We start from the raw sequence: 17916 nt of genomic DNA, 5'->3' as shown, positions 1-17916 counted from the left end.
GAATAACCCTCTGCTGGTTAGCTTGTTTTTACTGAAAGGGACATTGAGTTTATTTTTTTTTCTATGTGAATTGCAGTACAATAAATGAAATGCATAAGCTTAGGACAGTATCTTTAAAGTAATGTACAAATATTACAGAGATTCCTCACCACACTACTTTCTATTTTAGAACTCAAGATGTGATTCTAAAGTATCTTCTGCCAAACATCAGCAGATTCCCACAATGAACTCTGAAACCCTTAAAAAGGAGGAGAGAAAAAAGAAAAAAAAGCAATGGAACACCTAATAAGCCTTTAAGATAGCAACATAAAAAATACTGCCTACCATAATACTGTGGCACAAAATACATATTTTAAAACCACTTATGAATGAATAATGCACTTATCACTTAGACTGGAGGCATGTATGAAACTCATACTTGAGTTTCCAAAGGAATTCTCCAAAGGAATATGTCTAGACATTTGAAACAGTTTCTTGGTCTCTCTCATCAGCTGAAGTCCAAGTATGATATATCTGTCAACAAACATGGCAGCAAACATTAACTTGTGTGATTCATTGTTGGTTTTGCTACAATTCATTTAATAATGACCACCATTTAATAATGACCAACTCAATATTTTAACAATCTCAGTGAATTCAATTTAACTCATTCATATTATGTGAAGGAACTATACCAAATACATTGCAGGAACAGAGAGAAACAGAGATGTCAGTAAAGTTCCCAGTCAACAGATTTTGGAATTAAATTCCTTATTCATTATTAATACAAGTAATTTTAGAACAAAACATAAGATGAACTTTTTTATAAGTTGTTCACTTGAGCTTGCTAGGGTTGTTTCCATTTTTAAACATTTTATATTTTTGATTAATTAAAAATATATGAGTTAAGTAAGGCAGAAGATAACAGAACAATCCACATTACTAGCAGCTTACTGAAGGAAAAACATGACCAAGTAGAGTCTCCTTCAGTTGGAAACCTAGGCCATTATTTAAACACTACATTTAGTCAATGACAATACAAGTGGAAAAGTAATTGGACAGAATAACTAAATGAAGGGCATAGCTGGAAAGCAATGTTGTTTTTTAAAAAAAGCATCTTGCAGGTAAGGTATAGTTACAATGAGACAGCCTGAAGCTGGTCTGCAGACTGGATATCACTCAAAAAACCGCACAGAACAGAAATCTATACATCTGAGAGTCAGAAATCTAAGAAGGAAATGTGCATTATTGGCAGAAAGAACCAATAGCAAGTTATGAAAAAGGGAAAGAACCCTCAACATAAATCATATCACTGGTGAAGTGAAGACAGACAGGAGGACTTTGTCCCCAACAGCTGGAAAAACTGAGGAAAGCTCTGAATAGTACAATCCCATGGGGGAAGAAGGGACAGGACATCAATGAAGTGAGTTTAAGAGACACCAGCTTTCAGATACATCATTAGATCTTTTAAGTTCATTATTGGCTGAAGCCCTCTTGAGCAATAAATGATAACAAAGGATAGACTGAGAAGTCATTTGTTACCTTATTTTTCAAAAAAATGCTGAGTTGCATCCATATTTACCATCTTGCTGTGAAGTCTAGCACCTGAGAAAAATCAGATAACTGAGTGCAGGGTTGAATGTGAAAAACAAACCTTCACTGCAATATGTAGAATCACTCATGTCCTATAAAAGCCTTCTTTAAATGGAGGGGAATTAATGCCACAGGCATATGTGCTCCTGTGTGTGTTTTTTTTTTGTCAACCTGTTATGCTCCCTTTTGTCCCTTATTCTGATGCTGAACTCTATGATACCAAAATGCTCAGTCTCACCTGCCATTTTTCTTGGTTTTTTTCTCACATCTGAAGCTCTCCATCCTTTCCTACCCAGAAGAGATTCTCTTAATATCCACAAATCCACTGTGCTGTTTACATTCAAGTCTCCCATGTCAGAATCTACCTATGTAGAAAGTGTACAAGAAATAGTTCTTCTAACAGACAGGTACCATTGTGGCCCAGGAAAAGCCAGTTGAAGCATGAAGACAACATGAAGATGCAGTGAACTTCATTTGCATTAATATAATCCATGTCATACTTCTATGTGACTGAAATGAAGTCTGTGCAGTTAGACATATTACATCTACATACTCCAGACAGCCCTGTAAATTAAATCCACATAAACTCGGAACTAAAGTACAGTGAAGAGGAGAATTTGTAGAAGGAAACCTGAAAATGTTTAGCATAACATTGATACACACTTATTCTGGATGGGTATTTGGCTTACTCATCCTTTGCCCTGCCTGCCTTCTTCCCTTCTCCACTGGCTCCCAGCCCCTGGAAGCAATGAAATTGCATCCAGACAATGCTGTGATAATAATTACTCCTTGCCCCTTCATTGAAGGTGCAAAGTAATCTGTGTGCAGTGCTCCTACCACAGTCAGATCAAGAGAGCTGAGTACCTTCCTGTCAACCAGTTTGCCATTTCAAAGGTGTGCAATACAGTACAAAATCCACCATCCTAGCACAAATAACACAAGAGTAAAAAAAGGTGAAAGTTTTTCAAGGGCTACTTTGCCCTGAACTCAAGTACTTAATCATGGGCTTGACCTAAATTTTGCAGTGAATGAAGAGAATTCTGGACATTCTCCAGCAGCTTCAGCTAAATTAGATATGAACATGAATAAGGCCCTGGGGCCCTGCATTCTCTGGGATGCCACAGGCTTGGGACTCGCAGAGAATCCACCCTTGAACAGAACTGTGTTCCAGATTTTAATTAACCAAGTTTCCTCAGTTAAGCTTTTCCTGTGAAAGCCTCCTACAGTAAAAGAACTCTTTAAAATGTTATGCTGCAGCAGATGAAAATAAACCTAGCTGACAAATTTTCAAAAACTTTCTTGGAAAGAACATAATTTCAAGGACTACAATCATTCATTCCAGATACATGGTTCATGAACTCAAAAGCAGCACATCGAAGTACTGCATGTTCTCATCTCTCCTAACTGCCATATGCTGCTCAGTCGTTTCATTTTATATGCACCCTCATGGCTCCAAGCTTTGTGGGCAGATGGCTCTTTGCCACCTAATCAAATTCACACATCAAATACATCTCAAGTGAGGTCTTTTGTAGAACTGTATCCTCCATTAGTTTCTCTTCCTTTCTTGAGCATTTGAACATCAATACAAACTTGTACTACCAAAAGGTTGATAATTTTCAAATATAAACCACTAATTCTTCAATTAAGCAAACATGGTACAAGCAGTTCTATCCCACTCTAAAAATACAATTTAGTGCCTTGGAACTTCACAGTATACCCACAGAGTCTTTAATATGCCTTTTGGTTCTATTTTGGGACCCTCCTTCTTCCATAGCCACATCTGTTCTTTGAATAGAGCACATCTACATTCTCTGCCTCCACATAAGCAGTTAAAATAATGCATTTTTACTCCTGCAACCAAGTGACAGTTTTTGCTGCACTGCACTGCGCTTGATGCAGTATCCAAATCTGGATGCCTTCTAAATTCTCTTTAACTGGATATTGATAAAACTGAATTTTAATGGATCAGCTCATCTTGATGTAGGTTCATAGCCATTGCCTTTCATGAACTTAAAACCTCAGAGCTGCTTTTGATTCTCTGAAGCATCCAATTCATCAGACAGGAAACTTCTCATATTAGTAACTGGTATTTCTTCAAGCCAGTGTGACCCACATTCCCTAACTGGGTTGGTTAAATGTTTCACACGCTTTTATCGCATTCTACTGCCACAATTCCTGCAACTCTTTACTTGCTGCATTACCTGTCACATCCATTAAATGCACGCATAAGCACACATTCCCTCTGTCTGAATGCACAGCAGGGTCAGGGTTAGCCTGACAGTGATGGAATGCTGTTTCTCAAACCTGTACAATTTTTCAACCTAAAAAATATTGCTGTCTTTACATGGACTATTTCCTCAGCTTATTCCTTCTAGGAGATGTTTTACAGATACCAGCATAGATACAAGAAATAAGGTCATCTACATTAAAAGTGATTAAATCCTCCACTTTACACCTTTTTCTGTAAAGAAGGACCAGTGTAGTAATTTTTTTAAATTGCCTTCGACAGCTACAGGAAACAACCCTCACCCTGTTAAGATCTGTAAGATAAACAAAGCTGCTGAGGATGAGCATTTTAAGGACACCTAAAAATGGTTTTGTAATCTATACTAAAAAGAAGCAATCAGCTATCAAATGCCAGTTATTTTAAGATTTGGAAGAATATTATATGAAATATTTTTATAGAAGAGCAATAGCAGAAGAGTGATTGAATATATCATCATATTGACACTGCAGATGCAAAATAAAATGGAAACATTCATAGTAGCACTTGTTAAATTGCTTAGAAAAGCTAGATGTAAACCATATTTTGAAATTTTAAACAGTCTGCACAGCTCACCTTCCTATACTACACTCAGTCACCTCTGCAGATTAAAGAAGGGCTATCCCAGAAAACACAGTGACCCAGAAGCCACAGATAAAGTGCTTACAATTTCTTCCAGAGATCACCTATTTAGGTACATAGAGTTCTTTATATTTACAGTCCTTTCTATTGCTCTGCTGAGAGTAGTAACCTGAATGTGCCAGAAACATAGTGGGAGCCCACTAAACACGGACTAAAATTACTCCTGTGTCTCATAGCTGCAGTGGTTTTAACAAGTGCTGCACAGGCGCAGTATGAGTAATACCATTTATAATCAATTAAGCTAATCATCCTTATCCCACTTCTATATCCCTTCTTCCCCAAGGACAGATAAAAGGCATCTCCTAGCAATTTTGTAGACACTACTGTGTTAGCCATTTCAATAGATGAGAGGTCCTATGACCCAGAACATATTTGGACAATTTTCAAGCTGTTTTGAAAATACAAAAGACAAAATCTCGTAAGTAGGTATTTACAGAGAGACATGAGTTTTTGACATTATTTAAAAAAAAAAGTCTTCCACTTAGCGTAAATTTCTCTACAATCAGGGACATATTATTTATACTCTAAAACCAGAATTCAGCTTGCAAGCCTAAGGTAGGGCCTCAAAGTATTAAAAATAACCCCAAACCAACATACAGCTTGAACATGAACCTCTCAGAAGAAAACTCTGTGGTTTTTCTAACAGTAACAGGAAAGTGTTAGGCGTTCTCTATTCTTCTCTCTTTTGATAAAAAGGCTACACAATCTCACCTGTCTGGCCCAGAGCCACCAACACCCGTTCCTGCTTTACGATACCAAACTGACAAAAGCACCACTGCCTCGCTTGAGCTTTGCACACTAATTGCACCCTCTTGGCCTGATCTAAACTAGGAGCCTCGTTAACACTTTCCCTTGCTCCTCAGCCCTGATGGGATTCAGGTGGAAATCTGAAGCCTGGCTGATTAGAGTAGGGGAGGGTAGGCATGAACAGCAGCAAATCCTTCCACGCTGAAAGTCGTAAAGAGACTTTATTGACAAATTTTGGCCTTCCCCCCCAATGAAGCAGCTGCATTGGGGGTGCTCTAGAAAACAACTTTGTATTCAAGGAAGAAGAACAGGTACTTATGATATATAATGTAATAGTTATCTAATGCTAGTGTTCTGTATTTCTCACCTAGAAATGCTTTGTTAGCTTGCCAACAAAGAACTGAAACTTAAAATTATTCAGGAAGCCAAGTGCAAAAATCCTAATCCTGAAAGTCCCTTTAGACTGTATTTTAGGCATTAGATGCCTTCTAATACAAAAACTACACAGACTACTGATCAACAAAAGTTAAGAATTAAGAAAACTGTTAAAGGAAGATGATTTAAGGTAAAAAATTCTAAATGCCAATTCTGCACAGGTTCATTTTTATGTTTCTTTTCCAATGTCACCTACCTCAAGTGACTTAATGCTTGGAACAAAAGAGCATGGAGGAACAACACTGGTTCAGTTGTAATAGTCTGGACTGAGCTACTGCTTCATGCTGACAAAACCAAACCCTATGGGGAAAGCAGAGAGGCAGAAGCAGCAGACTAGAAAGATACATCAATGTGCTTCAGCTACTGGAGCTCTGGAAAAAGTACTGTATTAGGTCAGAACAATGTCAGTTTTGTTTTTTATTTGAGGATATTTCTGATCAGACTTTAACATTTTGAACTATCGTGTTCCACATGTAAGTCAAATCCTTTTGACCCCATGATCCTGAAAAAAAGTCTCATGGCAGTGAGTTCCACTACTACATTACATGGTAGTGTACATTAATGAAATAAAAGTTGGAAGCTTGCTGTCTAATCACTTCACTGAAATCTTAATTCTTACAAGCTATCAAATATTTCCAAACCAAAGTCATGTCTTTTTTTAAACCAGCATTGAATATGGTATTTGAGAAGAAGACCAACTCTGATTTCACATAGTGGCATAATCTTTTTTTTGGGTTTTTTTTTTGGACTGCCATTGAGCCCTAACCTAACATCTGAAGAAAAGCATGCTGGCAGCATTACTTGCTTGTTTAGTAGAGTTTAGAACTCAAGCTTCATTATTACAAACATACATGATGTAGAGTGATTTTTATTTATTAACAATATGCTTGGCAGTTTAGCTCTCAGCTAAATCTCAATATTAAGAGATTAAATAAATCTCAATATTAAGAGATCTTCCTGAAATTCAGTGAAGGAAGCTTCAGATGTAATATACAGTACTTTCAGCAAAAAGTCAAAGTCAGTCTTAAAAACATTCCTTGGATTACTGAGTCCAAGATCTTTCTGTATCTAGAGGCCAATACTCCTTCCTATTCTGACTTGAGCTTGCACAGAAAAAACTTGAATTACTTCATTCTTGTTTCTGAATTCTTGTGTTTAAGGAGCAATGGAAGGCACCAGAATGACATTCTGAATGTCACTACTTTATATTAGCTTAGAGGGTGTGTGTATATATTTCTTTGCTTTGAACCCAGTTACATATTTGAATATAAATTGGTATTAATTAAGAATACATAATGGTATATTTGGATTTACATTTTCTATATTTGGAAGAAAATCAAGTCCTGATGAGCAAACAGGAAGAACTGAAAATAGAAAGAGGCCAGCTCACCTCTTATTCAAAGTGTGAAATTATGAATGTATTTTATCTTGTGCTTCCTAAAAGTGAGGAGTTACACTACACACCAATATAAAATGGGTACCATTATCACCACGTGTCTGTGGTTTTGGGAACCACCACAGCTACAGGACAACATGCCTAGAACCCTAGAGAGATGTAAGGACACAGAAAGTCTGAAAAGCTTTATGCGCCAAATATATGGCAACACACTTTGCTAAGACACCATGATGGTTCCGAGTACACATGAAAGCTGTTTTTAGGCATGTAGGCAACGATGCCTTTTGGATTTTGCCAACAGGTTCAGACGTGATCCAGGTTAGATCCAAGTGTATTTAAAACTCTGTGGATAACCCTAATTACTGTTAGGCACTCAAACTGCAGTCAGGAGAAAGAGTGTTAATGCAACAATAATTTATTATAGTACTGCATGAAGAGTAAAAATACAATACCTAAAGCTGAAATTCAGTCCTATGCAGAGGAACTAATGCAAGTTTCATAATCTACTGAAGTACTACTAAAGCACTGCTTCCAAACAGACCAACACATAAAGCATCAGTGGTGTTAACAGTCATCCTAAGAGGAACTCCTCTTAGGAAAAAAGCCTTGGGAAATTCTCTCATGAAACATTTCACTGCTACGACTTGGGTCTAGACACTAACTGCAAGATACACTCTCACAGATACTTTTCTGGATTTAAGTGTATAATTACATCATTTACTTAAAAAGTTGCCTTGAAACAAAAGGTTTTGAGACACAGATATAAAAAGATGGGAGAATCAGGGGACAGAATAAAAAAGCCCCATGATTTTCATTGTCTTCAACACCAAAACAAACCTGTATTACAGATCACTTTGTAGCACTTTACAAAATGTACACTATATATATCTGATATATGCATTTAGAACAGTATTATTTCAGTCACTAAGTTCTTCCTCATCACTGAAATAAGCACTTTTCTTAATCCGTGGGCGTTTTGAATCATCTGAAATGGAAGATTCCCCTGCAGTCTGTGTCCACCTTTGTTGTTCTTCCTCAATTTTGGCTTGCTATAATGAAGAAAAGAGAAGTAGTAGATGGGATTAAGAAAAATTAAGGTGCACTACAAATAACAATACTAAATCTTAATATACACTGAATTCTTAAATAAGTTAAAGAATTACAAGGGTTTATTTCCAGATAAACTGTGTGATCAAAGCACTACAAAACATTTCTGAAAGTAGTTCTCACATAGAAGCTGTCTTCTACACTACAGCAGCCGCCTGGACCATCCTGTATTCTCAAAAAGAGGAATTTTGCCCATGGCAAACTTCCAAAAATATAGAGAGATCTAAAGCAGATCTCTTTAGCTTAGATCTAAAGCAAAAAATGCTTCATGTTTTAAACTGATGTTATTGAATTAGCTTTGTTCTGCTAATAAGTCTTCTATCCATTGTCCTTTGCAGTCATTCATTCACATAATGAGTGCCTTTGGGGATTATTACTGAAGGTTATTCAACTAATAGTTAAATAGAAGCTTCCTATTTTTACCAGTTAAAAATCTTTGGACGGTGATAGTGAGGCATCAATAGAAATGAGAATGTTTCCTACCTTTATAGGTTTTATTTCCAATTGTGAAGTTTTTGAGTAAAGAGAGGAACACTGTGATTATGTGAATCACTTTTTTGGACATCATCATGTAAAAGTCCTGCACTCATTACAGTCACATTCAGAACAAAGTTATTAATTCTTGAGGGTTTTTTTGGGGGGGAGGGGACAGGCACATAGGCAACAATGTTGCCCAGGGAGCCAAGAAATTTGAATATCAGGTCAGGCTTGTTGTGTTTCATGAAGAAAAAGGGTGTAGAGATAAAGAATTAATAAAGACAGTAATACAGATGTTAGATAAGCTAGCTACATAAAAAAATATGCATTCAGTATGTTTTGGGAGATGAGGTCTATTAGAGAATGTGATGGTCTGTATTAGGCAAAGGAAGTGTCTTAGTAATAAATGTTCAAGGACATTCCAGGGAGGACAGAGGATGTGTCTGGTCACTTATACATGATTTTTTTTTGTCTCCTCAGACAACAAAGTAAAGAGGGATTTGTGGGCAAAAACATAGCAGAGCATCACAGCAGAGATGACACAAGAAAATACCAAAGGAGCTTGAAGGAAAGAAAGGCTGAAACACACAAATGCAGCAATAGTGACAGAGGAAGAAACCCAAACAAAATTCCACTGAACATGTCTGCAATGTAAAGAAGCCAACTATAGTTACCAAGTATTGCTACCAAACCAGAGCCCAAGTGCTATAGAGCAGACAGAACTATGCATGTATATCAGAGCTTCTGAAAAGCAGCTAAAGAAGGGAGTTGAATTTAAAAAAATATAATTAATATGCCATGCTTCAATTTTGTACCTGAAAAGCTATGGCTTGGCTGAGGCTATCTAGAGCGGGGTCTTCACCTTCCTCTTCACTTTCTTCTTCCTCCTCACTTCATTGTGCAGAGAGAGAGAAAAAAATATAGATCTTTAATTTAAGTGTTTAGTATGAAAAAGCTTCCTAAAAGAAGTAGTAACATGTAACTCAATATACATACACTTCTTCTGGCTCCACTATTTTCTTTCTCTTCTTCTTTTCTTTTTTTTTTGGTGGTTCCCGCTCTCCTAGCATATTTTTAGGACAAGCATAACTTAAGTGTCCTGCTTCCTTGGAGGAAAAGAAATATTGCTTAACAGAAGCCATTACAAACAACTATATGTTAAAACATATCATGAGGGAAGTTCATGGGGGGAAAAATGGGAGCAATTAGTAAGATAAATGGAATGCTGAATTAGCACACAAAGACAAACTCTTCTGTAGGCTTGCCATGGAAATGAAGAGATTAGTGGTGATATGCATGCTTAACTGCAAACTGAGAACAAGCTACAAGCACAGTAGATTTTTTTGTCTGTTACAATAACTGAATACACTACACATGGTTTATATTCAAAACAAGATAGAAACCTCAGAATTAACAATTTAAGACACAGGACTGAGCTGACATTTTTGCTGTAAGAAGTGTTATGAATATAAATCAAGTTTGTATTGGACATTAAATACTATCCAAATATCATTGTCCTACATTACTATGTTCAGGAAAAGTCAGGAATTAATTAAAACTTTAAACTCACTTCTATATAGAACAGTTGTTTCCTGTATTTATTTTACTGCCAGCTAAATCATGAACTTCCAAAGATATAGGAAAAGCAGATACTTTGAAGCAAAGAGTATGAGGTTGTCATTGCAATAGTTTTCATGTGCATCACTTATTTTTCTTGGGTGTTATTTCTCTTTGTTACTTTCATTACCACGTACTATTACTAGTACTATTTAGTATTATTTCAATTATTAAGTTGTTATCTCAACCCACAACTTTTGTCCATTTTTCTACATTTTTGGTTTTACTCACCCCACATTCGTAACACTTAGACTTATCAAAGTAGTTACGCCTGCGAATGAATTCTGCTGCTCTTCCATTATCAATGGCAATACTTGCTTTTATTACTCTTCCAAACAACTACAGAAAATTGGAAAGAAAAGGTAAATGTTTTGGGACTGAAAGCCCAACCTTCCTGCCATAAAAACTTCCCACAGCTTACCTGTTTGTTATTAAGTGCCCGAGAACAGTTTTGTGCAGATTCTTTATCCAAAAACAAAATAAAGGCAACTCCTTTGCTCTTTCTGGTGTCTTTGTCTTTCATAATGGTAACTCTGGAAACATATAACCACATTATTGATTTCAGTGAAACACACTAAAATTGTTTCAGAGATTTTTTCCTCCTTAAAAATCTCAGGGGGATCTTACCTTTGTTACATAGCAAAAGAGTTAAAGTATATTTGACAATAAAAATACTCATTAAACAGAAATTCAAAGGAGCAGCTAACCTGGGCATGTATTTAGAGGTAGAGTGGAGATGATTTTTAAAAAGCATGTGAGGTCTTTCTGGAACCAGTATCGCTTTTAATTCTCTTGGGTGACTTGCAGAACAGAGAACATAAACTTCAGATTTACAAGCAGCCTAACTGGAAGGAACTGTGTATACTGGAGGTGAAAGGAAAATTCATGAGTAATCTTACCATTGCTATTATTGATGAAAAGCACAGTGTGAACTGCCTCCAAACTGAGAAATCTATGTTCATGTAGGACTAATCAGCTAAACAGGTTCACAACAGGAAGCACTACCTATATGCAGTACTGTTCTACAAATATCTCCAAGTGAAATCCAAAGATCATGGATGCAGGTGTTATTTCACATGACATACAAAGCTAAATCTTCAGTCTAACATTGAAATCAACAGCTTCACTAGCACATTGAGAAGTTAATGAAAATCTAGAAACAGTAAAACAAAACCTGAAGATAAAAATTTAAAAGACAGGGCCCGGGTGTGTGTATGGCTGAAACTCACACAGCCTCAATTCTTTCAATCGTAGTATCAGTTGTATTTAGTCCTGAAAAAAACCTAACAAAACAACAACAGTGAGAACCAGAATGTCAGGGGGCATGTACATAAAAATCAAAGTACACATAAAAAAGTAGGGAATACACTCCTCCTTATGTCCACCAGAGGCAAAACAAGGTTCAGCCACAGGGCAAACCAAAATTCTAAGTAACCAAAAAAACCAAACCCCACTTCAATACAGAAGGCCTGCCATACAATCTGTATAAGTAACAGATGACCCACATGGTAAAAACACAGTAAAGAAAGCTCAAATTTCCCCAAATACATGCACAAAAAAGGTTGAACTTAATAGTTTTACTAACAAAGCCTCTTGGACAACATGTCCAACTGCATGCATTAAGTTCAAGTGTCAACAAAACTGACTTTAGGACAATTCTTTAATTTTTATGCCAATCTACTCTTTGAAGAACTCCAACAGAAGCCTGGTATGACTGTCAGACTTCTAATCAGGATATTGAACATACCAGTTAATAACACAAGAATAGAAAGAATCAAGTATGACAAATCTTTAAAAAGTCAGGAACTTCTCGAAGCCATAGAAACTCTGATTTCTTACTGAACAAACTCAGTTGAAGTCATAATAGTCAGGATATATTTGCTTTTCCTGCTATTTGTCACCTGAAACACACTTCTGAGACTTCATAAACTTTGAAACTCTGTATCTCACAGAGTTTCTGCAACAGCTACTCGAAATTAGAGAAGATACTTGCTGGTTTAGGATTAAAAACTGAAGACTTGAGTCTCCTTATTCTGACCAATTAAAAAAAAATAAACCAGTAGTCAGTTCCTTACTGTGGCATTTCTTTCTATCATTTGAACACAGAGGCAGATATTCATATATATTGTTCATGAATACCCCACATACTGAAAGCCATTAATGCAGCCTTACATCTAGCTTTAGGTGAAATACTAAGCAGTCACAATAACCACCTGCTCTAGAATCACAGAGAACTGCACACTGCAAATGTGGGAACTGTGACATCTAGTTCACGTAAGAAGTTCCCACTTTCACACTTACCCACTGTGTGCCCCACAGTGGTGAAGGAAAGGGGAATTATATAGAACACTGTTTCAACTATTTCAGAGAAAAGACTGATGGTATGTAACAACATTCTACTTGCTCTTGGGAAATCGTTAGCAAAACATGTCCCAAACACAAATATTCTTGTATTATGTATGTAACTGCAAGAACTTTCAGTTGTTAAATTAAATTTATACTTTATTAAAAATGAACAGAACTTCAATACAGTTCCACATTCATACTTTAATTACAAAAAGCTCAAGACTTTCAAGTGAAGGAAAGACATAAAATATTTAAAATGAGAGGTACAAAAATAGAAGGCCGTATCAGGTCACTTACTTGACAACTTTCCCATACTTTGAAAATATCTGAAATATAAAACAAAATAAAAAGATTTAACAACAGCCAATTGCATTTCACTAATAATAAATTTATCATGACAAACTTATATATCAGTATTGATTTTACAGTCAAAATTGTTGTCAACAAGTTTAATCTAATCAATGCATTTCTTAAAACTTACCCTGTACAGATCATTGTTAGTCAAAGCAAAGGGTAAATTGGACACATACACTGTGCTTTTGCTTGGTGCCAATCCACCACTCATTTTTCTGATGAAAGGAAAAAGAGAGAAGAGTTAAACTGTATTGAACAAAGAAATAATTAAAAAAAATAGTTTAAAGACTTTCAATTTTATTTCAAACCTAGCCCAGAGAGCCATGATAAAGTTGCAGGAGAGCATAGCTTTCATTTCCCTTGCCTACATGGACTACGGAAGACATACATTCCTTCCTCCTCCCCTGGATCCAAACATATTTTTATTCTATGTGAGTCGATTTGTAGTCAATAAAAAACTGGCAAGTTAGTGTACTTACAATAATCCTCTGCTGATCTGTGCAATTGAAAGGTTGGGGGCCAAAAGAAACAAGCAATGTCCATTTATTAAATGTTCTGGACAATGTGTCAAATTACTGACCTTTGTACCAGTACCAGCATGATTCTTTATGCAAGTATCAGTTCAGCTGCATTCAACATACAATAAAAGACATTTGGTTAAGGGAGGAAAAAAAAGTTTCTCTAAAGCAGAGTCCTAATTATTGTGGGGAGGGAGATAAATACATTTTTAAGTCAATGTAGCATGATGCTAAAGTAACATGCTTTCATTTCCTCCCTTAACTATTGCTCAAGTTTCTGCACTCCTCTAGAACTGCAAGTGTCCAGAGCTGACCATAAAGAAGCATCTCTGTAGAAGCACTCCCCTTCCTCCTTCTGACTAGGCAGATTTCTCCTGCTAGGAAGCAGGAAAATTTCCAATCTTTCCATATTAATTTCCAATCTTTTCTATGCTCTTGAAACTGAGTATGTCTGGAAACAATTAATCAATTAAAAATACTGTTATAACCAACACACATCATCTAATACTAGGTGAAGAGTAACTGAACTAACTTGAAAATGACAAGCCAATGTTTTTCTTCACATTTGGACATTTCCCAAGATTTTTAGTGGTGTAAAGTCTGTGCAAAACATCCTCTTTGACCCATTCTGCAGCCATGGTTCATACCAAGAGCTAAGTGAGTAAAATTTAAGATCAAAACATACCCCTTATGAAAGACCACACTAAATAGTACAGCAAACCCACTCCCTACACAGTCCAGTTTCTACCTCCTTGTCCATTTTCCTACAGCTTTATTATTGCTTCCTGGCACTTCTAGCCAATTCCCAATTGAGGATCAAGCCACTTCTCCAGCAAGACTGCCTCATTTTAAAAATGCAGACAGAAGCTGATGAAGGGATAAAAACCTTAAAGTATTAAAATCAGCATCTGCCATATTACATTTTCTTAGGGCACTTCTTGGGTAGCCAGTCTGAACAGATTGCTTGGCCAAGTGCCAACAAAAGTAACTAATATCACACTCTAATCCGGTTGATACTTTCTGGCATTTCATGATTTAGTTATCTGAAGGCCTGATATTCCCAGTAGACACTGACTGTCCAAGTGCTTTGCTTCTCTTTCCTTACATGCTTACTGTATTCATTGCAGTGGCAGTTTCCAAGTGATTCAATTTTGAGGTTTTTCATGTTCAGAGATTGTTTTTTTGGCATGAGCAAAAATGGCAACACAAAGATTAAGCAAATGAAAACAGAATAAATTTGCAATAAAGGCCACACATTGCATCTGGTGTTAGGCAGACTGGGTTCATTATCCCAAATTCCTTCTGCTTGGCATTAGCATCCTTGACAAGCCTAACCAGACTGACTTGGCAACACGCCATGTGAATGGATGGCCTGAAGTGGAATTATCCAGATGTACAGTGGATAAAAGATTCAGGAAAAGCAATCTCAACACTGCACTATGTTACATTGCCAGGGCTAATATATTGCAGTAGTGGATGAGAAAACACTGGAGGTGAACCTCAAACATCTGAATACAACAATTTCACTCTGCCTAAAAGGCAAGAGAAGCTGGGGCACCTTGCAACACTAGGCCAAAGCAGCCCCCATTCAATGGGCAGGCACCAGGGAGAACAGCATGACTGGAGAGCAGTCAGCCTGCATATTGCACAATGCCACAGTGCAAACCTCCACAGAGAAGGTGAGACATCATGCAGAGATTACTACTGGCCTAACAGCCCAGTTGTTAGGAAATTATTAATGAAAGCAGCCTACAGAATCACCATTTTCAGTTGCACACTGCTTTTTCCAGAAGCTGAGAGTTGCACCCTGACAGCACTGAGCACTGGCTGCCAGACAGCTCAGCTGAACGTTGTTTCTACTCCCCTGGACAAATTTGGGCTTAACAGTTCTGCTGCTCCAACTGCCCAAATGTTCTTAGCAATTTGTATTGTTTAGGACTGTTGTGCAAGTACTGCTTATTTTTAATGTCTGACTCACTCTACAGACACAACTTTACTACAAGAGGGAGTACAGCAACTGTATGGTTATCACCATTTATTATAATGATGTTTTCTAGTCAGAGGAGTGAAAAAAATGCCAGTTCCAGATTTAAGCTAAATCCCCAGATAAGACATGTCATCTGGAGGCTCATCATTACAAGGCTGAGAGTCCTGCTACTTCAGGAATTTTCTAACTTCATAGAAATGTCCAATATTATTTTAAGATTTTCATCACATTCTTTCTCCATGATTACCAGTCTCTCCGCTCAGCTGACAAGATCCTCTTCCCTCACAAAAATCTCCAAATGAACCAAAAAACAACATCTCAGCTTTCTTCTTGCTTCAGGAGACTCAACTGAAAGTCAGGTACAGCCTGGCTTCAAGGCTATATCCTGCTAGAGCTTTTCAACAAATCAAAACATTTCTATTTTATCCTAGATGCTTTCCTGGGGCTTTCTTGATCTTCAAGGTATTACCTTCATTACTCAACTTTAAAGCATTGGCTAAAAGCCTTTACAATACCTCCACAGAATTGCACACAATTCCCATTAATGTAATGGCCTCTCTGTAATATTAATGCCTTCTTCATTTATCACTTTCACATACTGACTTTGACAACAGAGTTATGTCTCATTACAATGACTTCTTGGATTCAATCTTTTTTGTCTTTTCTAACAACTTGAACTAAAAGAAGCCATTTTTTGACAAGAGCCATCTGTCAGGAATGATTAAGTCTCCTGAAAAATAGATCAGGTACACGAATATGTTTTGCTTCAACCCAATATGCTTAATGCAGCATCTGTCATTAGTACTGGGGATATCACAGAAAGACAATGATTAATTTCAGTAACTGGCTTTTCTACTCTATCCCAGAACACATGAGGACACCACTAAAACAGTTCAGATGCCTCTGAATCATCAAGTGGAGCCTAAATTTACTTATACTTCCATGACTTAACTTTGGTATTTCAACTTGAAAGCACAAACTTGTATCTTTGTTTTTAAGTGCAGCGCAGCAATGTCAGATCTATGATTTAATCAATTGAAGTATGTACAAATGATTTTTGAGCAAGTTTCTCGAGACACTCCTGCTCAGGCCAATTACAGTGTTTCTATCTTGATCCTTAAAACACACTATTTTCTTCCTGATTTAACAGTGTCAATGGAGTTTAGACCCAAATCAACAAACCATTAGTTGTGGCAGGAGCTTGGCTCAGGCTAATAATCAAGTGTCTGGTCAAGGATGAAGCCAAACTCACGTTCTCCTTGGTCCCTGACAAGGGTATCAACCACTCAACCACTTGCTGCAGTTCTGCCCTGCACAAGGGGGGTGGAACAAGCTGTAAGAGAATAATCTGTTTTATCTCATACTCACTTAAATAATACCAAGCAAATATTAAGTAGGATCAAGAGTTGGTAAATAAGATTAGCACTATCAGTAAAGAAAGGATACAATCGGCTCAAGCCAAAGAGGAACATAAAAAGGATCTGTGCTTTGAATCAAAACACTTTTATGTACTGATCTAACTACAAAAGCTTAGGGACAGCAAGACTTGGCAACCAGACCATCAGGCTGGACTATCTACCAAACATATAATTCATATATGTTCCTTTTCCAGATTACTTATAGGTTTCATGTTGACCTTGGCCAAAATCAGTAGAACTTTGTCCCAGACAGACACAATTATATGATTCCATTTCCATCCCCAGCACTAATCAGCATTTGCTGAGACTTTATTGTGAATGAAAGTGATACAGCAGTAAGTGCTTTACTCGACCAAATGTGCAATACCTACAGAAGTAAGGAGTGCTCTGGCGGCCTGAGCTGTCTTCTTTTGCCTCCACTTGGAGAGACCCAGGGCCTTCAGAAGTCCATCATTTCTATGCCACCATTTCCCCCACGCTCCAGAGGGAAAGCCCACAAAAGCTTTTCCAACAGTGTCTTTTTAAAGGGATTCTCAGCACAGCCAAGATGGAAGAAGAGCTGCTTGGTTCAATCGCAAGAGCTTCACCCAGGCGGGGCAGATCTGGGTAACTCACTTCGCAACACCCATTCCTCCTCAAATCACGAGACACGTAATCTATTTCAGAGTTCAGTGCGAACAAAGCGACATTAAAGCAACAGAACCACAGACCGCTCAGGAACTTCCACACGCTGTATTAACACCTTTGGCCACAAAATCGCAGCGCGGCCCCGACCAGCTGCTTATTTCGTCCCTTCCTATTCCGCAAAGGCCCGAAGGGAGCGAGCCGTAACCGAGCGTTCGCGACACCCGCGGTGCCCCGGCCCCGCGTACCCGTCACGGCGGGGCTCAGCCCGCGCGGGAGCCCATCGTGCGACGCGGCCCGGAGAGGCGCAGCTGCGGTCCCGGCGGGACGGGAAGGCCCGGAACACACGGCTCCCTGCCGCCCACCGCCGCCCCGGCCCGTCGCGCTTCCGCAGACGCGCAGCTCCCGGCGCG

General features: G+C 37.8%; 1 protein-coding gene across 4 annotated transcripts; it reads right to left on the bottom strand.

Annotated features, from left to right (window-relative positions):
* Positions 1–7449: 7449 nt before the first annotated feature.
* ZCRB1 (zinc finger CCHC-type and RNA binding motif containing 1) lies at positions 7450–17889 on the bottom strand. Of its 4 annotated transcripts, XM_030960658.1 has the most exons (9): positions 13084–13171; positions 12900–12928; positions 11486–11539; positions 10964–11120; positions 10678–10789; positions 10488–10595; positions 9636–9745; positions 9455–9530; positions 7450–8104 (listed from the first exon to the last, which is right to left on the bottom strand). In XM_030960658.1, exons 4-9 carry the CDS (start codon positions 11008–11010, stop codon positions 7973–7975), a joined length of 585 nt encoding a protein of 194 aa, XP_030816518.1. In that variant the 5' UTR covers positions 11011–11120; positions 11486–11539; positions 12900–12928; positions 13084–13171; the 3' UTR covers positions 7450–7972. The 4 variants fall into 4 exon arrangements, with proteins under 4 accessions (XP_030816518.1, XP_030816515.1, XP_030816516.1 ...); XM_030960655.1 differs by lacking the exons at positions 10964–11120; positions 11486–11539 and adding an exon at positions 17251–17889; XM_030960656.1 differs by lacking the exons at positions 10964–11120; positions 11486–11539 and adding an exon at positions 17752–17889.
* Positions 17890–17916: the final 27 nt, after the last annotated feature.

Source organism: Camarhynchus parvulus, chromosome 1A (assembly GCF_901933205.1).
Source record: "Camarhynchus parvulus chromosome 1A, STF_HiC, whole genome shotgun sequence".
In the NCBI taxonomy this organism is placed as follows: domain Eukaryota; kingdom Metazoa; phylum Chordata; class Aves; order Passeriformes; family Thraupidae; genus Camarhynchus; species Camarhynchus parvulus.
The sequence above is the reverse complement of the archived record's forward strand: the minus strand, read 5'-3'. Positions and strand labels throughout refer to the sequence as shown.